This window comes from Anomalospiza imberbis, chromosome 3 (genome assembly GCF_031753505.1).
Source record: "Anomalospiza imberbis isolate Cuckoo-Finch-1a 21T00152 chromosome 3, ASM3175350v1, whole genome shotgun sequence".
NCBI classification, from domain to species: domain Eukaryota; kingdom Metazoa; phylum Chordata; class Aves; order Passeriformes; family Viduidae; genus Anomalospiza; species Anomalospiza imberbis.
The window spans coordinates 41,941,352-41,966,071 of NC_089683.1; the positions used below are offsets into that span (position 1 = coordinate 41,941,352).

The 24,720-nt window shown below is 35.2% G+C and overlaps 1 protein-coding gene across 2 annotated transcripts in view; it reads right to left on the reverse strand.

The window, feature by feature from the left end:
* The window catches only part of ASCC3 (activating signal cointegrator 1 complex subunit 3), a 249,556-nt gene that overhangs the window by 196,216 nt on the left and 28,620 nt on the right, over positions 1-24,720 (reverse strand). For both annotated transcript variants that reach the window (XM_068184147.1, XM_068184148.1), the window contains exons 5-8: positions 11,430-11,550; positions 8,465-8,672; positions 7,589-7,730; positions 6,902-7,027 (exon numbers count right to left, since the gene is read on the reverse strand). In XM_068184147.1, coding sequence (XP_068040248.1) covers positions 6,902-7,027; positions 7,589-7,730; positions 8,465-8,672; positions 11,430-11,550 — 597 coding nt within the window. The remainder of the gene's footprint in view (positions 1-6,901; positions 7,028-7,588; positions 7,731-8,464; positions 8,673-11,429; positions 11,551-24,720) is intronic.

Sequence of the window (24,720 nt, forward strand, 5' to 3'; positions counted from 1 at the left end):
TAAACCAAAATGATAAGAAAGTATCTATAATACTTCCCCATTCTTACAGGACAATAGTAAAAGCCTGCTTTCGTTATACTTTTCTGGTGCAAATCATTCCAGTTTGTATAAATATAGTCTGTTTTAAAATGGCCATATTACAGTGATTTGATCCACATCATCATACCAAAAATAAAAGCCGCATCATATAAATAGACCAAGGACGATGTAGTTTGAGCAAATACAGGCTTACATCTGATCAATTATATAATGTCTACCTCCAAAACTTATGTGAGATGTGACATATTTGCTTCCTTTACCTTCATTCCTCCCTATCCCACAAGAGGTGAACTGTTTATTGCTTCCACAGTGGTGGATAGACACATATTGTTCCAGTAAGTGCAGGCTGCTGCTCAGTGAAAGCCGTCTTTTGCTTTTCATAGAATCTGACATAAGATCATGCTTCAGTTCTCATCTACGTCCAATTATTCATCATTCCCTATTTTTTTGCATCCTACATACATCTCCTATAAAGACAGAGATTGGCTTGACTATCTCCTTTGCATACAGATCTTTCTTAAAAATAAATTAGTAGAAATCTGACAAGCTGAGGGAGGCAAAGAGGAAGATATATAAAATAGTGGTCTATTTAAAAGCCTCTGTTACTTTAATAATCAACCCTAAATGGGAAATATATATATATATACACATACCACATAGACATGTTGCACATACATGTTATACATATATAGATGTAGATTAAAAAGATATTTTAACTATCTAAAATGTATATATTACTGTCTTTTTAAAGTCTGTGATAATGTTGGACTAAGAATGGATGACAGACTCCAGAGAAATCACACCTGCCAAACATGGAGATGCTTCAGAGAAAATAGCTTCAATTTCTTATCCTGCATTAAGAGATAGGTCCTCTCAAAGACTGTAATAGTATCAAAAACGTTTCTGGTGAGTCAAAAATCACAGTTTTCAAATTCTAAAGGCAAACTAAAATCCTTACCGACAAGCATATAAAAATATTATTTTAAAACTATAATTAGGAAAAATATAAGACTATTCAATTTTTTTTGTCTTTTACTATCATTACTTTAAAAGAGAAAAATCTTTATGCTCAGTACAGCTCTTTTGAGACAATCCATTCTCTTCTCTTTTGTTTCACAACTAGCTCAAGCTCTTATTCTTATATTCTAGGAAACCTGCTTTATATATTTTGATACAGACTCCAGATATGAAAAAATATTCTCCTATTGGGAGAAAGTAGATATAGGTGGAACTATGTTTGGAACAATAATCTCAGATTATTGGACAAAATTATCCATCTGCAAAGTATTTCTTAATCACATATTTATTCCTTTATTTTAACCTACTTCATTACTAATCTTCTCCATTGGTGTTAAGTTTTCAACTTGTCAAACTCATGGTTATTGGAGAGTGGTCATAACTGCTGATCCTCCCAAGCTGTGCTCCTAAGAACTCTGTCTCACTGAAACTGAGACATCCACTTGTCAACGTTAAATCAAAGAGCCCAGACATTTCATTATGCAATTAATTCAAAGTTGTAATATACCATTCACAAAGCCCCGCTATCCCTGCAATGTACCTGTATTTTGAATACCGTATCAAATCTATTTGATATGACCATATCAGGTTTCTTTTTCTCTAAACTATTTAAATGTGGTTTTTTGTTTTAAAGGTGTTACACAAAATAAGGTTAGGCCAGATTAGGCACTTGTTAAAATCAGTGATCCTATTGAAGAAAAAAACTCATCTTACTGGCAAAAGCGTATTAGAATAGTAGAAAGGTTTTATGAATCTAGAAAAATGTTATAGTACCATTTCTAGTATTAAAAGCTATATAATTAAAGTAAGAATTTTTTTCAAAATACTTTTTCATTTATCATAATGGGAAGATGTTCTCCATCGCTGAAAGAAAAAAGAACTTCTTAGCATTCAGAAAATCATATAGTCACATCTATCTGCAGTGAAAGTTGCAGTCAAGTAAGGCACGTGTTTAAAAATATTACATTCAATGAATTATATTCAAGCACAGCAAGGGTCTTTCAAAGGTGAATTAGTAGCAAGTCACAGAGTGTGTTTGTATTTCTACAGCGTGAAATGACAGGTAAATTTTAAATTCAGAATATCACTTTACAGCTTCCTCATCATAGCAAAAGATATTTTGATGAAGAGTTAATAAACTGTTTCTACTAAGAAACAGAATTTTCTTAATGGAAAATATGACAATTTTATATAAGATGGACAATAAACTGCTGGTTTAGCATGAAGCACATATTTTTGCTTGCTTTTAGCCAAAGTAATAATATTTATTCCTAGAATTTTAATGAAACAATGCTTAAAAGCTTCATTTAAGGGTAAGTGAAATAATCAAACCATTTTACAGAAATTTTACATACAGTATCTGGAATTCTAAAAATTATAAAATACTATTAACTCACGTATTGAAGAAAATTAAGCCAGAACTTGTAAGCTTTAAGATCATCATCAGTGTTGAATCTTAACTCCAATATTTTTGTTCACCTGGTATTACACATATTCAACCTTCTTTGGACGTCCCTCCCTGAAATATGAAGACCGAGTGCAATCCCTAATATACACTACCAACCATTAAAGCTATTGTACCATGACATACATGGTTTTCCTTGTCTTAAGTTGGGGCTAATGATTACAGAACTTGTAAACTCTCCTCAGAGTAATTTCTGAGTATAATTTATTGGATAAATTACAAGATTTAAATAAATGCAAAATATTTTTTTAAATTATTCCATATGGTTCAAGCATCAATTGTTGTTTGGAAAATAAGCAACTGAAATATGCACTGAGATCAACTTTGGAATTAATGGTCCAATATTCTGGATGTGAAAAATGTAATCTATCCAAAAACAGGTATACTTTAATTCAGTAGACTTACCTTGTACAATTCTAAAAACAAGAAAACATTACAGGAAAAAAGAGCATATTGATTTTGTAATAATTCTTTCACATAATGCAGAGAGAAAAAAAAAATACCTTTCTTATTTAGATCATTAAGCAGTGCTAGTAAAAGGAAATGGAAATAACATGAAAAAAAGAAATAAATCCTACCTGAACGCCCATTCAGGTAAAAAGCTGAAGTAATTTTTTACCATCAGCAATTTTTTAGATAAAATCTATTTACACAGTCTTGAAGAGTAACTTTCCCTGACCTGAGCTTATGATTTTAAAGGTACATTTATTTGGCAGAAAGCCTGGCACAAAACCACCTTTATAAAAAATACAAAAGATATATTTCACTAATGGTCTAGCTGCATGTCAACTGAGCAAAGGTAATAAAGCTAAGCTTGTGCTTTCCCAATTTTTAAAATTCCCATTATTGAAACAACATAGCTGGCACATCACTTGTACAAATAGTAGAACCATAATATTTCAGATTAAACTGGTGTGACCAATCAGCTACTTATGAACCACCTTTGCTTGAACTGTGGTAAAACCACAGTTCTCTGAGAAATAATAAATGTCATAAAAAACAGGTATCTACAAAGGGGGCTGGGGGTGGGATTTGTTGCCTTTCTGTAAGAGCCCTTTGCTACTCCTCCCATGGGACACAGCGCACCCTTTTACCTCTGAACACCAGCGACATTCCCGAGCAGCAGCACAGCTCCCCCCGTGCCACCAGCTCCTGCTCCCAACTGAACACAGGTAGGAAATAAACAATATGAGATGACACAGGTGGAGTGAGATTGTTGGAGGAGGTGACACAGCAGTTCAGATCACAATGGAGAAAGGTAGGAGGCAAAGCTGAAGAAAGAACACCACAGAAAGCAGGAGAGAGTGCTGAAGCCAGCTGTTTGAGCTGGAATGTTCTTATGGCTGCCAAATTGTGCAGGGTTGGTCACTCCTGATCTCATATTGCAGTGCATAATGGGATTAGGTAGGAATGGTAGCTTTGTCGCAAAACTCTGACCCTTTGCAAGGAGGCCCTAAATAAACTAAATACTTACTTTGAAAACACCAGCCATAAGATTTTGGATAATATAGTACTAAAACGAGCTTAAACATGTTATTTCTTCACTGCCAATCCTATAAAAAAGAAACCGGTGCTAATATCTGTCCTGGTTTAAAGCATTGCTGCTGACTTTGGTGTTGGTTCATAAAGGTTTTGCCATTTTGCCTTATATTTCCACATAAGAAACTATCAAAAAAGGAAGCATACACATGTTTAAAATGTGGTTAATATGTGGTTTGTTAGGATTACTGTCTAGAGGAATACATTTCTCTCATCTCTTCTCAACCTGTGTTTACTGGAAATAAGAAAATCTAAATCTTAACTAATACTTTAAAATGCAAGATTACTTCCAATTTATATGATGCAGAGCTTTAACTTCTGATCAACAGTTCAAAATATAAATGAAGTCCTTATGAACTCAGTTCTGACCTTAGGAGTTTCGAAGCTGAAATGCAATGGTGTATTCTGCAATAGATGTTACACAGTCAAATACTCTACTGCTGATAATGTGATCAAAATCACATAGCTCATGAGAAACATATAGAGAGTTCTTAAAATTATTTTGTGCAAATGAAAACATACAGACTAAAAAGAAAAGGAAGAAGAATATTTTTAATACCCTCAGGACTTCCCCAGAGAATAGCAAGTGCTTATATAACTCAATATATAATACTCAAAACCCCAGCAACAATAAATGGCTTGGTTGTTCTGTGCCTTTTTGCCCCTCTGAATTCTGGGTTGCACGTATATTGACTTGTTAAACAGGCTGAGTACCTTTACATCTAAACTAAATGTCTTCCATCAAAACCCTACCACTAATGGCACCTCATAGTAGTCAACAGCAGCAGAACTGTCAACTTCCTTATGATGCCTTCAGAAGTTCCTAGTCATGAAATATCTAGTTATGTTTACTGTCATCTCTACTCCTTGCCCACCTACTAAAATTTTAGATAATCCTGCAAACATATCCACACAGAGATACCACAGAGCTATTTTATGAGCACCAATACTTGCTAGGGAAACACCTGAAAATCATTATTTTTGTGCTTTTGCTTACACTAGTTAATCCAAAATAAAACATATTGACAGAAAATCTTCATGTTCTCTAAATTGACTACAGTTAATTGGCAAAAATTTGAAACACCAACCAAGGTGTTTCTGAGCTTAGAGATTTAAAACAGCCATGCAGAGAAATAAAAAAATAAAAAAAAAGAATTTTGCCCTAACAAAGATGCATCTTGAGAAAGTATGTCTTTACTTATGCATTGGCAAGTCCAGCCTCTTTTAGCTCCCTGATAAAAAATTTATATTTAACAAATTTCAAATCTATGAGTCTCATTAGTGAAATCAAGAAGCTGAGAAGTCCCATAGCTGGACAAACTTCATAAAATTGGCATCTGTTGTCACAAATTGATACTAAACTTGGGGGAAGGAATTACATACATGCGTGTCAAACAATCAAAATTGTTTTTGTTGTTGACACTTGTATTTGATCTCATGTAATAAGAATCATATCAAAGAGTAAAGTTCTGAAGAAGATTGTTTCTATTTCAAAATTTCACTGTAAAACTGAAAAGCAGACCTCTTGATGATACACAGTCTACAAAAGAGAATTACTTATTGAATTTGTATAACTGATGAATTTTTAACATGTATTTTAAATATTATATGTGCAAAAATCTGCAAACTATTCATTTTAGATAGGTATTTTTCTGTCTGGACCATATTTTTTCTGAAACCACTTACTGCCTTTTGAAATACTGGTACTTCTTGCAAAAGGTTTACAGATTAGTAGGTAGTATTTAGCTTAGGAAAAAGATGTTTTATTGCAAAAAGCTGTTGCGCTGAATATTGTCATATAAAATTACAATAGGTGCAGTGGCTGTATTTTTCAATCTGGTTAAGGGCTGTCAGTCAACTCATAAACACAACATTAGGTACTGTCACCTAAGCAGAAAAGAATAGATTCAGATTCTAAAACTGTCTTCTGTTTTAAAAGAGTTAAATCTTTAGCTAAGACAATATTTACTCAGAATCCCAATAAAGTGCCCTGCGTAGATTCTCATTTCCTGTTTTCCCAGAGAGAAAGAGGTGGAAAAAATGTATCCATGTTATATGCTGCAGAACTAAGAGACATAAAACCTTATCTGTATACAGAGCTTGCTTTTTATGTCTCTGTTCAAATCAAATCTTCCACTTTTCAATAGATTTGACATACACAAGAAGGAGTAAAAAGGAAACTGTGATGGAGTTCTGCAAGTTCTAGACTGTAAATAACTAATAAGAAATTTAGTTCCCCTTACCTCAGCTTTTTCACCATTTTAAATCAGTAAAAGTTGAAATGTTAACATTTGTTTTACCCACCTTTTTCCTCTCTGCTCTTTACTTTCTATCATCAAAGCACATTTTGAGATGACTTCGCACCCCACACAGTCTGTAACACCATATTCAACACCCCTGAACTGCATCAGAGATTAAGACTGGTGCCGAATACTGCTGTGCAGTCAGAAGCCAAACTGTACAGGTCAAGGTACAGAAGCTCAGGCTCACTTTCTCCTGTGATCTTCAGAAGAGAACAGAATCACTGTAATACTTTCATTTCAGTGATTCAGATCACAGCTCAAAATCACCAATAACTTAAAATGTAATGCCAAAGGAATTGAGAACTGCAACTCATGAACAAGTAGTTCAGATCAGAAATTCCTTGAATCTGCGTCAACATGAAAGGGATTACATCACTGAACTACGTTCCCCAATAAATATACTTCAAATTAGTAGTGAAGAAATTGATTGTCTGCATTTACCTGTCACATATCACTGGAAAAACTGGCAATATTTCCAGTTAAATTTTGGTAATACAAAGTAAAAACTAATTTAATATCTTTGAAATTGTATACTCACCTCATCTAAGTCTTTAATATAAACAATTTTCTCTTCAATACCAATAGGCATTGGTTCACTGTGGGGGATCTTCACTTCTTCAAACATTTTATTATTTTCTCGCTGAACTGACTCTGGTAAGAACACCTAAAAATGTATGACAGGAAAATTAATTAAAAGTATGAAAACAGGAAGTGTCATCATGTATAACTCACTTTGAACAATGCTTTATCACTTTCCTCCAAAAAATGAATCCAAACCAAAAGCAAATCTCACTCATCCTTATTATAGATAGAACTGAACACCCCAAATGAAAAATAATCAGTTTTACTACTTACAAAGTATACCCAAACCCCCAAAAAAGATAACTCTGTTTTATTAAATTTCAGAATCCATTAGGTCTAGAATTTCATAAAGCATTTATTTTGTTAAAGTCAATTCAAAGGTATCCAAAAGAAAGAAAAATAGTGTCTTAAGAATTTAAGACCGTGGAAATAAAAGCAAATATATCAGTTGAAAATGATATTATTTCTTCCAGAGTCGAAATAAAAACAGAATACATCAAAGCATTTAAAACCCTCTGCAAAGAAGCACTGCTTCATACATTGGATTCCAAGAAGGAGGAGACTGAGGTAACAAAGGGAACCCTGCTGCACGTTACTCATGGGGAAAGATGTACTGTTCAAGAAGGGTCATGCACCAACATACCTTTGCACCCCCAATGAATGCTGATGTTTTCATAGCTTCAGCTCGGGAATCATAGACATGTGGATAATGAATTTTTTCAATGCTCATCTCTCTCTGTCTACCTAGGACTGGCATACTTCGAGCATTCAGCAGTGCTAGTTCTCTGTGAGCAGAAAAATACCTGTAGTAATTCTGCCCATTTCAGGCTGCCATCACATAAACTGAGCATGGTATATTAAAGTCAGAGCAAGACTTGAGGAAATGAAAGAAAAAAAATTTTACAGTGAATTTATTCTCTGGCACTAGTTAGACTAAAACCTTAAAACACAAGGTCTAGATAAAATTCAGAAGTGCAATCCAACAAGTGCAAGGCTTTCCTAAAAGCAGTTTTGACTCTTTTTATGCAACACAGCAACATGATTTCACAGTTAGATACCAGTCTCACTATATTTTTCTCAATACAAAATACAACAGCTTATTTGCTCCTTATTCTCTCCCTCCTCTACTCCTCCCACAACCTTCTAGCTGTCAACTTGGAAAATAGTACCCATTAATCTTGAGAGAGAAAAAGAAAGATAGTTCTGATAGATTTAGTACAGACTTCATAAATCCTAAGCAAGTAGTGTGCATACAGGAACTAAGAAAGATAGCATACCCCACTAATCTGCAATTCCAGCCCACAGAGATGAGATCAAGAAGATTCTCATTAAGCAAATCACTGCTTTCTTTCCTGAAAATTAGATTTTTATATTAAAAAAAATTCTACGCTTGTAATAAAACGTGACTTGAAGTCAGAATCACCTAATCACCAAAGCAAACTAAAAGAAAATAAACTGTTATGATATGTTGAAATAGCAATTACAACAGAAACATTTCTCAAATTTTGGGATTTATTACCTTTGCATCCGCAGCTCTTTGGGATCAAAGCACATTTGTCCTTCTCCAGAACCTTCTCCATCTTCCACAGCTTGTTTTTCTTTTCTGGCATTTCGTTTTTCTTCCCGACGATATTGCTTCATTAACATCTTTTCTTGTTCAGACTGAATTGTGACTTGACAACCATAATTTGGTTTAGCATTTTCTCCTATAAACTTCTTGCACTGTTCTGCAATATGATAACAAGCATGCATCTCCATAAGTACTGGATTCTGTCTTTTTTCCCCAGTTTCATTCTAAAGGTTTGGGGTTTTGATGTTTGGTTTCATGCTTGTTTTGGGGGGTTTATGTGTACATGTTTGAGTATATTGTGTGCTTTAAAATAGTTGAGCTTTATGTAGACTGTGCAGCAGCTGGCTTCAAGACATCTGAAAGTACCACCAGGTCATGTCCCAAAGGCATGACATTTAAAATACACTTGATCTCAAAGCAAGGGGATGGACAAGCAGCAAAAGGAAGGGCATTTTTTTTGTTTTCTGTATTTATAACAACTTCATCTACAGTGGAAATGCCACTTTGCCTCTTACCAGTGCTATTACATACATGCACTGATAAGCAGGACGGTGTGACAACAGATTAAACAGGGTGATTTTTTTAAACAGCCTCTTCACATAACAATTAGTGTATATATACTAGAAAACATGATTGTATTGAAAGCATACTCACAATGCAATTTCCCTGAACAAGTGAGGAAATCTATCCTACTCTATACAATCACATGGACTCCTTCCTTTTATGATGATAAGCAGAAGAATTATCAAGAAGAATCAGAACCACAGAACAATTAGAGTAAACAATAAATTCAGGGGAGCAGGGAACCCAAAAAAGATCAGTTACATTCACCCTTCTGAGATCAGTACTGGCTAAAACTGAAGACACAACCAAGTCTTTTATATACAACAGGCTGGGAGAGATTTATTTTGTTTTCATTTTAACAATATTTGTGGTTTTAAATGTAATTTTTCAAAATTCTGCAAACAGATTATTAGTTTATATAGGTTTGATTGAATATTAAATACTTAGCTCAGTTATCTTTCATATGTACTTCTGCAGCCAAACTCTGAAGTGAAAAACTTGAAAACCTTTTTTCATCAAATAAACCCACTTGACTGACATTTTGAACAATTTGTACTGCTTAGTTTTCACCTACAGCAACAGTGAAACTCCTACATCTCACAGCATGCATACTGGATAAGGCAACAATAACTTGTTGAAGAGCATTGAAAAAGTTCTAATAAACTGTCAGAATGTCCACATTAATACCATCATGTCTGCAGCTTTAACTCTCTCTCTCTTGTATTAAAAAGGGACAACAATGGATGCAATTTCCTGACCAAATTTAATTCAGACTGAACACACGAGGGCAAAGAAATGTTACTTGATTTGTCTGATAAACACAACAATCACCTTTACTGTCACGGAAGTAAATTACATAAGAAATAGTCAAATAACACAGCATGGTACAAAAAGGCAGTACATGTACAGTTTCTTGACTTGTGCTAATTTTTTAAAGGCACAAATTACTCAAAATTTACTAAATTTCTGCAGAAATAAATTAGTCCCTTCCCCAAGTGAAATTTTGGAAAGATAAGACTTCCCCATTAGGAATACCATTTTGATCAACTTAAAAAGAATAAAAATTTATTAAAATTAAAACACTGAACTCAGGGCCAAGAGCATCTTCAGTCTCAGAGAAAATACCCTGAATATCTCTGTCTTTTTTACCATGGTTTTCTCTCATCAAGGAAAAAAAGCATTAAATCAGTTAACGCTTTTCTATTGTCTGAAAAACATAACATTGAAAATATTCTTCCTCCACATTCTAGCAGAAATTACTGTGATAGATTTTACTGATGGCATAATGAAGAGTAATTTCATAAAAGCTTCCAAAATAATAATTCTGCTAAGTGAGAAGAAAATACTCCTGGTAACTAAACTCTTGTACATAGGAGAAAAATGTATTAATTCAATTTCTAGTGAATGTATTTTAATTTTTTATTTGATGACCTAAGAAGGGAAAGCTATCAGGACAGAAAGCCTTGCCATATAGCAAGGCTATTCATCTTTGAAATCATGAACAGCTAAAACTAACAGCTGTTCTGATGAGTTTAACTAACCATTAGCACAGCAAGAGATGAACTTCTAAACATTTCTTAGGTAAAATTTCATTGAAGACAAACATTAGAAAGGGGTCACTTGCATTTCAAAATTATTGTGGAGATAAATAAGTCCACCATTACTGGCTCTATACACGTTTTTCTAACTCCATATGCTGTGAACACGGAATGGGCTGCATGGTGCTATGTCCATGTAAGATTTATCCCAAGTCACAACCCATATGCTATCAGATTTATTATTGTCAGAGAAGAAAGTAAGACTTGTTTTAAAACAACGACCTGTAAAACCTATTTTAAAATAATTACTTGGGGCAGACATATTAACTTTTAAAAGCAAAAATGACAGTACAAAACCTGAATTCCTTTTTTTCCCCCATCTCACTTATTCATGCTTAAGCTTGACTTTATTACGTTCAGAAGTGGTTGTGACTGTGCTTTTCTTCCCCAAGGCCTACGTTAGATGATAGTACAAAGTAGAGAGGAAGCAGGAAAGCAAATGAGGAATAATAGAAGATCGGATTATTTCCAGAGTAATCCATTAAAACAGGAAAAGTGCAACTGTTAATACATTCAAAATTTGCACATGCCCACAGGCAGTTGAAAATGAAATAAATATAAGCAATCTATATTTGTTTCTTCTGTATCAGACCTTCTTTGTTTAAGCCCAGAAATACATTCCTCCATTGTCTCCTGGGATTTTTTGCTTGTTTTTTAATTGCACATGGACAGTACTGTTGTTGGAAATAAAACAGAACAGTTAGAAACCTACTTTTTATCTGATTTGGAGCAAAAATTTTGTAGTCACTTACCTTGGAGAGCCTGGAACCTGTTATCATTTGGACAAGTCAAAGATCTTTCCAGAATCAGAGCTCTGTTCTGTAGGAGTTTCTCTATGAGTTCAAAACCTTCAGGGCCTAGCAGTTCAAATAACTACAAAGAAAATAAAGTCATAAGTCATATCCAAATGTACATAAATTTTTAAATAGGACTGCAATATTTCTATCCTTGGCAACATCATATCTGTTGACAATATCTAAGAAATTAATGAATTTCACTTCCCAGTAATTCAATCCAAAGGGTATAATTTCTAATACCAGGTTCACTATTACAAAAAGGGAGAATTACAGAAAGTTTTCAGCTGGAAATATTTAAAAATCTGTGAATTTAGTCTATTAAGTAAAACTCACTTTCTCTTGGGGATTCTTACATAAAATTTAACTCTTCTCAAGACTAAACTTTACATGTCTTTATGGTTATTTACATATGTTGTAAATTTACTTCTCCATAATCTATGCAGATGAATCAAGAGAACCAATGCTTTCTCATGAAAGTCAGGCATGTAGGAAGTTATTCCCTTTATAGTCAACAGGAGGTGTAACCTACTGCGTTTTCACAAGCTCGTCCTATTAAGAAAAGAAAATATCACAGATGGGGAGTACAGCAGGAATATGAAGAAATATTCAAGATGATGCTACTACTGACTTCAGTACCTGTACATATAATCCTCTGAGCAATTCAAACATATAATGCAAGTGATATATACCAAAAGACAATTCTGTACCAGTAAGTGATATTTTGACCCAATGATATTCTTACTCAAATTATTCTCTTGTAGCAGGTTAGACAAACATAGTTACCTATTTAAAGTTCCATTTTCCACATAATACTGTGTTTTAATGGGAAAAAAAAACCAGCCCAAAACATTAAAAGTACTTTAATCTCTATCTTATCTATAATTATTTTGTCAAAAATCAAAGCATTACAGTAAGCACTAACTTACTCAAAACACATTTTTGATTTTTAGTACCGCTCAAAACAATTTTTTCACCTTTTTTTTCTATTTCCAAAAAAGAAAACAGGGCAGTTTCTCCTTAGTGCTTTTTGAATTTGCTGCTAATATTATCCATATCACTTCAGGAATCTGGTAAGAATAAAACATATAATGTACTTTGACGTGATGTTCTATGAAAGAGTAAGACTTTGGCACTGTAGTATTCAATCAGTTCTGTTCTAACAATAAAAGGAAAGAGAGGTCTCTTACTGTCCTGTATTTAATTTGCCAACTCCTTAACAAAGAATTTTTCTGTGGCTCTCTATGACTACTGTCCTTGGGGAACACCTTGAAATAACTTTATGTTGCCTCTTCACATATTTGCAAAATTCTGAACAGTGCCAGTGGTATCAAATCAACGATCCCTTTTTTTTCCAGGTCAATTTTTACTTCATAATACAAGCTGTCATTTAAAAATAAGGGAGGGGAAAAAAAGGAAAAAGTGTTACTCCACGCCCTCAGGAGTTTCTAGGAAAATATAAGGTTTGTGCAAATTAGTACAGCAATGGTGCAGTTTGCAGAGACCATGAACTAACAGCTGAAAGGTATAAAGTCTTGTATTTCTTTCATTAGAGTAACCAGTGACAGCAAGCTGGAGAAGTCGTCTCCAGAAAAAGTAAAGTAAGAGAATTCAATAAATGTGGACAAATAAAAGATTTTCAAAATTAACAAACTACAAAAATACAGAACAGGGAACTGCTGGTTAGACATCAATTCTGCTGTCAGGGATCTCAAGCATTGATGGATTTCCCTTTATCCAGCCTTCACTAGCACTGATCACTACTTCTATTTTGCATAGCTATTTACTGTCACTTTACAGACACATTTTAAGTAATATTATCTAAAGCTATATGATGGCCTTGTTTTTACATTTCAAAAGAAAGTGGCAATTTAGTACTGGTAAATTTGAGTAGGTATTTTCCAGGGTCAAATACTTAAGAGAGGGAGGGAAAAATAATCACTGAAGCAACAAGAAAATAAATGTATTTGAAATAGCTTAATTATATAAAGAACAGAACACAACCTTCTCTCGACTTAGACAATGATTTCTTGACTGTGAAATACTAGCAACACAGGGAAATTAAATTCTTTCAATTCAACCAGATCTGGGCTCAAACACTAATTTCTCATCAAGGCAGCAAACACAATGTAAGTACATTCCGACTTAGCATGTTACTTCCCCAAAATGCCCAAACTCAAACTCACACCACCACCATCACCATCAGAAGACAATACACTAGCTCTAAAACATCCAATATAGATCTCTATCTCTGCACAGGACTCCAAAACATCTCTCTCACTGGAAGTTGTTATGAACAATCTAGAAAAACATCCATCAGAAAAGATGGTCTTTGCTGGGGAAATAGATAATATCCTTTTTTTTTTGAATGAGACAATATTTCCCCCCTCCTGTTTTCCCAATCTATTCTGAAACAAAAACCATCCATATCATACTCTTCACCCAGTAAGAACAGCAGAACCTCACAAAGAAGCAGCAATGTTACACAATACATTCTACTTCATGGTCAGAAATCATGAAGCAAAAACTCCAGCCCCATGAGACAAGGGCTCAATGGAAGAGCAGCAAGGTGAAATTGCTCTCCAGACATCCTACCAGTCAGAGACAGCAAAATACTATATGCCATACAATACTATATGCCAGACTCTGCAACACCTGTGTGGTGAAAGTCACTCCATTTTACCTTCTTGATGGGTGGACAGATATTCAATTGCTATCAGCAGCTTGAGAGCTGGCTTGGTCACCTAATTAACCTTGCTGTTCCTGAATATAAAGGAGGTTTTCAGGACATTTTAAACAGCTAAGACAGACTAAGCTCATTGCTCAAGAATGAGGGGAAAAAGCAAAAGAATACAGAAAATCAGAAGCAATGACCTGTTGTTATTGACAAGACGTCTTCCATGCTCACCAGAAGCCTGCCAGAGCTCATGAGCATAAAACAATAATTGAGAGCTAAACCAAGCAGAAGTACTGAGAGACAGAGAATAAGTTACACAGCAAGATCTGTCACCACCTACCACTGATGGTAGCAAAAATAACAATGCTAGAAAAAGTTTGCAAAGACCAGAAATAACTAAACTTGAGAACTTGCAAGACCAAAATATTATTAATATTCATATTTGTTCATACTGTAGGAGTAATCCATTGCTTTATAATTAAGGTATTAATAAATATGACAGAATGCTGCTGTTTTGAAGTGAAATTCTTTACCTTATCATTTTTTTGATGCTTATGAAAACACGTCCATGCAGGAGGCTTATTACTATCAAAACCAGAGCAGGATAATGAGAAGTAAAATAAGTCCATAAAAATACCTTCTCCCCACCCAGTGGTGCAGGGAGACAAGGAATGGGGGTTATGGTCACTTCATCACTAGCAGTTTCTCTCACTGCTCAGGGAGAGGAGTCCTTCCCTTGCTGCATCGTGGGGTCCCTCCAAGGGGAGACAGTTCTCCAAGAACTTCTTCAGTCTGAGTCCACCCCACAGGCAACAGATCCCCTCAAACTGCTGCCATGTGGGTCACTCTTCCACAAAGTGCAGTCTTTCAAGGACAGGCTACTCTGGCTTGGCTTCCCCACAGGGTCAAAAGTTCTACCAAGAAACCTGCTCCAGCATGGGCTTCCCTCTCCACAGGTCTGCAGGTCCATGCCAGGAGCCAACTGCATGATAAATTTTCATCTTCTCAGATATGTTATCACAGAGACATTACCACCATTTTTATGTGGCACAGCTTGATCCACAGCACATCCATCTTTGGCTCTGCCAGACATGGTAGAAGCTTCTAGCATCTTCTCACAGAACCACCCTTAAAGCACTCCCCCCTAGCAAGGCTTAGTCATGTAAACCAAATCCACCAGGACAGGCATGAGCATTTCAGATTTGATATGTTATTATATATTCTGGTCTGAAAAATCAACACCCAAGCCTCTGAGAGCAGGCAAAGGAATCTGGTAAATATTCATAGCTGACTTTGATTAAGTTATAATGAGATAAACTAGACAGTGGTCAACATATGGAGAGGCTGTGTGTCAATCAACAGTTTCTTGAATCCCAGCCAAATTATTACACTCCTTGAAGTCAGTAATAGAGTGTGCCCAAAAGGCAACCCTGACTGCCTTCACTAACAAAGGTTTCACATGACTTCAGCTACTATTCTGTAACCATGAAGACATAGATGAGTGAGATATATGGTCACTGATATTTTTTGAGTGATTTTTACATTTCATTTTATGTGCTTAATATCTGGAAGAAAACGTATTGAGTAATCAATGTAGGAACAAAAGGACAAGACTTGTCATATTGCATTAGAAAGGTGAGGCAAGGTCCCCATGCAAATGATTTCTCCTGAATATATGCTAGCTCTATGGAAAAGGCAAGGAGGCAGACAAGAGTCTTGCATACAGACAGCGGTCTATCTGCTGGAGTTACAAGAAAGGAGTTGAACCCCAATGAGACACATGACATAGCACATTTTTTCAAGTAAGGCTCAGCCATAAAAAATACATCTTTATGTACAAGACTGGAACAAGATTTTACTCTGAATGTTAAATAGGTACTATTCTCTTTTCAATTCTATAAAGTATCATTTACAAGGAGCTTTGGAGGTCCTCAAATATGAAGCACTGAACTGTGAGTAATACTTTGACATCATAAACTATCTGCCATCACAAGGGCATTTTCTTGACTTCTACATCATTTTCTTTCTTTCTACATCTTCCTTGAGGTGGGAAAGAGCCCTATAAATCTCAGAAAACATTTTGTTTTACACGTTCACACAAAAATAGACTATGAACAGACCTTGTACCTTGCTTGAATCTTAGTACTGTTCTACAGCAATAAATGAAACAGAAATCCAAATTCAGCCAATCAGCGGTTGTCCTCTGTACTTTTATAACCTAACAGCAGGTTTTGGTTCGAGAGTCCCACCTACAAAATTAACTGCTACTCCTGCATTTTGTGGCTTGTTTGCAGATGATAGTGCTTTACAAGGCACAGTTTTCAAACAACTGTGGAAGAATAATCACCATAGCAAGATCTCAAGTTTTTCCTGTCCTAGTAGCTCTGAAGCAACTGAAATGATTGCTTCATTAAAAAAAAATTATAGGGCAAATAGAACATTTTTCTTAGGCTACAGGCTTATTGGAAAAGCTGTCTGGATATAGTACCTAGTATACTGCTTAAAAAGATTCAGTAACAAAAACAAGGACATTGAAGATAGAGGGTTTTTTTAAATATAAAAAATTCAACACAAACTTTATGGATATAATACACACACTGATTGCTAATTACTGCTGTTCTGAAGAGACTATCATCCCCTCTAACAACTACAGACTATAGAACAACATTTGGTTAAAAACCAAATCTCAGGTGTTTTGTCTTTTTATGTTTCTTACAGGTTGATTAAAATGAGACAAGCCAGATATAGGATGATTTCTTACCATTCTTATTAATAACAAGTATTAGGTGTGTAAGAAAGTAATTCAGCTCACAGATCTGCTTCTCTTTTTTTAAAGCCTGGCTTTTTCGAATAAAACACCTATTACATTTAGTCCATCTATACAGAAATAATCTTCCAACCCTACAAACCACCTAGCAGACTCAGCAGAGTCTAAGCAAGCTCAGCTTAACTGCAGTGGTCTCACAACAAACAGAACAGTAACCTGACACTTCAAGCCCCCTTAAGTTGTTGCTAACCAACGTGTATGCACAATGCTTTTCTAATGGCTATTCCTCAACACAGAGGCTGGAGGACTCTCACATGGCAATCTCACTGAGCACAGGAATCAGATAAGGCAGAACAAGGAAATATTCTAAGGAACCAGGAGCTCCTGGCTCTCAGGCAGTCTCCACTGGGATCAAACACCAGCTTCAAGAGGATGAAGAGAGGTCTTGAAGGTCTGTCTGTAAATTAGTTAGCTTTAAATTTTTGGATTTTATTATCCATTGTCAATTACAAGAAAATAATTAACTAAATAAAAATTTAGAAATAGGCAGATAAAAAAAAAAGCAGCAAAATTCCAGGAATTCCCCCAACACAGCTTGAATTTTACTTCTATGATAAAAGAAGGCTGAGTAAGAAAGCTGATGAAAAAGTTTTCATTGGGAAAGACATCTGCACAAAGGATAATGAAGTTGTAACAAATTCTTACTCAACATTAAACTTTTGTTTACTTTTCCCATTACTGCATTTGCAGTCCAACAAAAACTGATGGAAATCTGGTCTTCAGTATGGAACACATTTTTAGTCTGGGAGTACAAGTACAACAAAGACATGGCCAATTACTCTTTTAAATACCATCTCTCCTCAGCATATTGGGATTTTGCTCTATTTTCATGTATTTCTGTATCCACAAATGACTATACAATTTTACTCCAACTACCATTTACACTAGTAAAAAATATATGAATCACAGCAAGGAAAACTTCAAAAATAGTATTAAAACATCAAAACAAATGTCTTAGAAATCTCAGCCTACAGATTCAAGGCTTATTTTAATCAAATTGAAATCTATAGTTAAAACACTGAAATTGATCAGTTACAGGAAGAAAAAAGTGTTTTTGTTATAACAAGACTTAAAAAACCAGACTATCAGACTGAAAGTGTATGTAAATATTGCTTAATAGGCCTAAACCTATTTATTTGACCATCAGTTTTGATTACATATAATTCTTTACTATTTGTCTTATAATAAAAAAATAGCAGAATCAATCACAGCATAATTTGAATTTGATGAAAATCTACCAGCTCCTTGTGCAAATGCTAAAACTGCCTTCCATATCTGAACAAGAGACAAGCACAAAATCACAAATCTTAGCAAACTTTCTCAATATTTTTACGTGAAAATAAGTAGACTGGAGAGATTATCACCACCATCATCACCATATTTTAACAGAGACTAATTAGAAACTTAGACAGATACATTTATTTTGAAAATTTCAAATACATAGCTACAAGGCAACTTCCACCAGATTATTCAGGCTGAAGACTTCAGCAATTGGAAATAATGTCAAACAGCAGCTACAAACAGCAGAGCACTGACTTGCCTTATGAAAAGAAAACCCTGAAGGCAAATTGATATGTAAAAAACCCTCACTATTATATGAATCCTTAAACTAGTGTTTATCTTCAGAAGTATTCTGGGATAAGCTGTTAATGATTTTTGACCAAGAAAAAGTCCTGAAACTAAATAACCACTGCACTTGCAACTTTTCTTACCTGTAGATACAAGGGCAAGGAATTCTGACATTACCCAGCAGAAAACATACATTTATGGAAATGATTTCTGTATTAGAATGAATTCGATTTTTTTTTTGGGATGAGGATTTAAGAAATTTCTAAAGTGGCAGTGTTTAGCACAGAATTCTATTCTGCAAAAGGCAAAAACCTGCAGGTTATCTCAAAGGACAGCAATTCCCAAACCTGCCCATTTCAGAAGAAGGACTTGGCTGAGGGTGGATCCACTATGCCAGTGTGTACTGACAGAGTAAAACAAAATACCAGCAAGCCAAGGCGTTGGTTTATGTTGCTTAACAGAGGTGAATGACAAAGAGTAGCATGGGACCCTAATACTGGCATCTAGTTTTATCTCAGTTAGGATAGTCAAGCCAGAATTTTAATATCCTCTGCTGGACCCAGGAGGATTACCCAGGAAAATGGACAATGACCCCCAACCCCAGGTTGTGAACTCCAGCACCCTGGGCAAACGTACACATGAGTAAGTGAGAAGAAGAAAACAAGGCAAGCTTTGGCCTGAAACAGCATTTTATACTGTTTTAGGAGTGTGCAGAAAAAAAAAAAAAAAAGAGGATTCCAGATTTCAAAAAGGATTTTGTTTTATTCTAAAACAAAAAAAAAAAAAAAAAAGAAAAAAAAAGAAAAAAAAAAGAAAAAAAAAAGATTTCTTCCTTCAATAAGGAAGATTATTTTAAAGCCTAGCTTTCCAAGGAAACCAGGGCAGTGTGTGAACTAACAAGTGTTAAACCTCCCCAGTAACTTCCAGTTTTGACAGAGAGACAGAAGAGCTGAGGGCCAGCAGTGGAGACAGATTTGAAGGACTGCTCTTTGTGCCTCCTGCCCTTATTCCCTGGGAGGCTGCAGCAGGAGCACAGTGGCACTGGCACGCACCAGTGAGCACCAGCACAGCACCAGCACAAACTCTCCCTCAGCCAGCAGAGCTGCAGCGCTCGTGCTGCGGCAGGCGCGGCGTAACAGAAACCAGCCCTGCAGCAAACCTGGCTCTGCCACTTCCACACATCAAGGAGCTGTGGGCTAGGGATTTCTGTGTGGGATTTTCCCTTCCCCACCTTCTATAAATGATTTGGAGGAAAGTGATTTTGTGCCTAGTTCATAAGAGAGCCCTAATGTTTCGGGTGTCTGACTGCATTTCTTAGAGAACTCGTATTTCCTTATGTCTCCATGTGGATGTGAGAAGAAATCAGCATCAAAAAAAATAAAAAAGGGAAAAGTTCCATCTGCTGCAGACTGGCTTTCTCTAAGAAAAGATCTCCTTAAGTTTAATAATACATTGAAACTGATTCAAAAGGTATCATTAATAGATCAAGCCTCATACTGGCTCAAAGATACAACATGCTTTCTCTCAGTACAAAACTGAAGTAAAGAGTTGACAGGAAAGAGGAAACGTTATTGACAGGAAGGACAGTGAACAGCTCTCAGCACCAGGATTAAGCCTACCATTTCTTGTCTTTCTCTGTGGCTCTTTCATCACTTCTTAAGTTCCATCCCTAAAAAACAGCACTCAAATGCCATTCAATTGGGTTTTTTATGAAGGGAGACAGCATGGTTCTGTTTTCATAAAAAGAAAAAGTTTCCTATCATCTGTGGGGTTTCAACAGTCCTTGGACAACAACAAAGCTGTATACTTCTGGATTTAAAAAAAGAAGTCCACAACTGAAAAAGGGGAAAATGTATCCAAAATAAGGATTATTTTCTCCACATGAAAGGGGAGCAGATAAGCTCTATGGTAAAGAATAATGAAACCTAAGCTCTCTATTGTCTGAATATAAAACTCTTGGTAATTTTAATGAAATTACAAAGAAAATATGAGCTTGAAAAGCTAGTCTCATGCCAAGTTGGAAGCTTTGATGATAAGATAAAGATAAAACACCACAGGGGTGATCCACATATGCCTGTACTTTCCCTAAATGGGTACTGCTTTTATGAATGAGGCAATGGGGAATAAGCTTTGTGATATGTTAATTTGTTGGGGCTAGAAAGTCATTATACTGAACAAAAGGAAGTGCCACTTTGACATGTAAAACCAAACATGTTTTATGAGACAAGTTGCTTTGACATCAAAGTATCATATGTCATGCGAGGGTACACACACAAAAAACTAAAAGCTAATGTCATAATTTCATGGTACATTAAGGAAAATGAAGATTAAGGTAAATCAATATATTATCATAAGCAAAGTTTTCATGTGGTGCTGCATGCACATAGCAATGAACATTTAAATTAGCTGGTTTTAAGTCAAAATGAATGTTAAACTGTAACTTTTGGAAACATTCTCTCAAAGGAGCCTCACAACAAGAGCTATTCCACTTCCTTACTGATTTTAACCAAGAAATAATTATAACAACAGCTTGAATTTTCTACTGTGTATCAATTTCTATAGTAAACTTGTGTGTGAAGATTTTCTAAGAGAGAAACCTCACAAATTAGTAAATAGTTACATGAAAGGAATACAATTGCAACAGAGATTTAGTCTCATCTCAGGAATGTTCCTTTGCAAAAACATAAATTGTTCTAAGACAAAAGAGAAGCCACATTGCTTTCAAAAAGGTTGGGAGATGACATTCTAGATGAGTTCAGGAAGAATATAGACAAATAATGACAGAATAGAAAGTATTAAAAATTACTAATAAAAATAAATATGCCTTGGCTATGAGTACTTCCTCTTCTTCATTATGTTTCAGACACTTAAAAAAACTACTACATATTGCTCTTTCATGTTTTCTCATAAGCCTCTTATCTCTGATACCTAAGCTAGAGATTCATAACCACTTATAAACATTCAGACAAGGATCCTAGATATGTTTCCTAAACTTATAGCTAACTTTACAGTCGTGCGTAGATTAGTAACAACCACAATCAGGGCGGGCTGGCTGAAGAGTTCTTCTCCAGGAGCAAATGGAGCATTTCTGGACATCAGATAAGTACTTCCATTTCTTTCCAAAAATAAGCCATCTATAACTTTTGAAGTGCCTTATATGACTTTCAGATAACATTTTAACTATCACTTCAGACTTTGTTCAATACTGCAAAAACAAGGTACCCAGTGAACAGTGGTTCAATAATAATGAAAAAACAGTGTAGAAATAGAAAGTATGTAGCAGATATCAATACAATCTGTGAAAATTTCCATTACTAAAGAGCACTATTAGTCTAGTTATGGCCTGTATAAAACTGAATAATTATTGAAAAAATACTAATCAACTTCTGATTCTCAGTGGCTGCTTAAAGCCCTTAGAGAAAACTGAATAGCCATGTCTAAATGGAGCAATTAGGTATCTTAAAGCCTCCTGAAGGACATCTCACAAGGAGTAGACAATTGCTCTAAGAGTTCTGAGAGATCATTCTCATGCACATATTTTTGGCTACTGCAAAAGTTGTGCCAGAACTAGAAACCAAGTTGCCTGGAATCTGAAAGTTAACTGAAACTCTTGGTTAGATTGTTCCTTGCCAAGACGAACAGACAATATTCATGAAACGTTTGTTTTATGCTGCCAGTCTATTGCTCCCTCCTTCCCTCCTTCTGAGTGCCTTTTCCTGCAAGCCACAGTCCACTGATGCACTCCTCCCACATTAAATATGTTTGCATTACTGCTATTTCTTTGCATCAAACCAGACTGGCAATTTTTTTCATATTTCATTTTGCCAGTTTCCATGCTTTATTTCACATTTCCTCAGTTTTCCATGTTTTATTTCACACATGATGGACCTCCTGTGAACCCTTTTCCAATTACTTCAGCACTTTCTATATACAGTAATGATGAAGTCATCTCCTGAAACTGCTTTCTCTATCAGTAAGCATTCTATATTAACACATTCTCCACTTAAAATCAACTAAAAAAGGTAGTAGATACTGAAAGTATCTGGCAGTGCTTACAATGAATACCTTTAAAGTCTTTACAATGCAATATAAACATACAAATGTGTATGTCTAAAATATGTTCTGTCACAATAGAATTGTGTTTCTCATTTATGGGGGCTTTTAATGTAAATATCTACATAGCTGGATGAATATTTTCATGATTTCAACATCTATTTTTTTTTAAAGAATGACTATTTAAGTAGCATGTCAAGCTATTTAACATTTAATTTGATTGTTAAGAGCAAGGAGAGTCAGTAGACTTCTCATTCTAGAATTCCATTTTCAGATTCCACTCAGCTCATTTCCAAAGTTTTGTTTTGTCCTCTAATTAACTTAACATGAGTACAGAAAGGTTTAATCATTACCTCTACTTGACAAAATCAAGTACCACAATTTTCTGCCATTCCACAAATCTAATCTTCACAAAATGAGGTCTTCAATGAACACTGCTGAGTAATACAAGACAGTAATATATACCTACCTATACCATATGTAGCATTCATAATGTATTTAATAGAAGTAATAGTACAATGTAAGATTCTGAAGCATGGAATGCTTTTGTTGCATTTCTGCAGAGCTCATGCCTAGCTCCAGCACAGCATTAACATGCTAAGCTCAGAGGCCTAGAGCACTTCTGCAACATGACAGAAATACACACATGAGACACTCAGTTTTAACACCAAATATCCAAGATTTTCCCTGTATTAATGAATATTGGAAAGCTACTTCACAACACCTTTAATATTTCCATAATAAATATGATAGCTCATTAAAAAATAGTTTATGCTCCAAACCAAAGGCAAAGTTTTTTTACAAACCCCCAAAATCTATTTTGCTTTTTGAACAAAAACTTGCTATATGACTATTTTCTGTTCACACACGTATGCAGTGTTTGTTAAATGGTTTATGTAGTTATTATGACATATGCTTATATCAGTTTTTCCAGTTTTTCAAGACAATTTCATTAACAGTGTAAAATTCAGTAGATAAACTATTCTTTACCATTTTAACTAGTTTAACCAGTGTGTAACCAGATACCCAGTCCCTCTGTGGGAAAGTCTCATAAAAATGCCACAGCACCATAACATCTTCTAAGTGGCCAAGTTTTCCTAAGCAATGTAGAAACACATGTTAGTGCAATCCTATTTTGTAACAGTGCTATTTTGTTGGCTGTGGGCGTATAATATCAGCTAGGTTCAAAAATCACCTCTGTAAAATAAGTTAAAACATAAGCAGACTAGTACAAGTAGTAAAAAACCCCACCTGAAATCAAGGAAAAAAAAATCTCCAAGTGATTTTAATAATGCTCGTATTTTATCCCAGAGGTTTTGTCTTTGTGCTTACACGCAAATAATTATTAATTTAAAATAGATTAATTTTTCCTATTTCTTACACTTTGGACAATCACATCAGCCATTTCACCACTGACTTCAGTTTCTGGCCAATTTAACTTTCTCATTCCCGAATAAACTGTACTGTTTATTTACGCTTCAGTATATAATACAATTTATTATATTTCAGACAGTGCTTCCCACTAAATTTTCTAAAAAATATGTATTAACTCTACTTATATTGTCCTCAAGTTCTTCCAAATTGCATTTTGACATCAAAGTTGACTTTCTTCCCCTAATAGTGGCATAATGAAAACTGTGCAGGGAAAATAGCAGCCTTGTGCCGGGGTCTCAGAGCACTTTTGGTTCTGCTTCAGATGAGTTTGAGTAGCTGTGGCTGGAGTCATATGCCAGAAGAGAAGAGCAGCAGAACAGCCAAGCTTTGGCTTTGACAGGGAACAGATGACCCTCTGGGAGCAATGAAGCATACACAATTACACTGATGTGCCGAGCTAGTGACAGGTAAAACTGAGTTTCCGATATCAGAGCATTTGGAGGCTCCAAGCCTTTGCAAAGTGCAAAACTTGGCATTCATTCTACTAAGCAGCAAGAAGCTGACACTTCAGGTCCTATTTTGCTTAAGAAGAGCAATGTAAACATCCACTTTCACACCTGCACACTGCACTTTTCGGACAGTGAAGATCAGTTTGTAACTAGGGAAATGGCTATAGAGAACATGCAAACAAGCTCCACTTGCCCTCTGAGCAAAGCGATAGTATTAGGCAAATATTGAGTCAGAGCCAA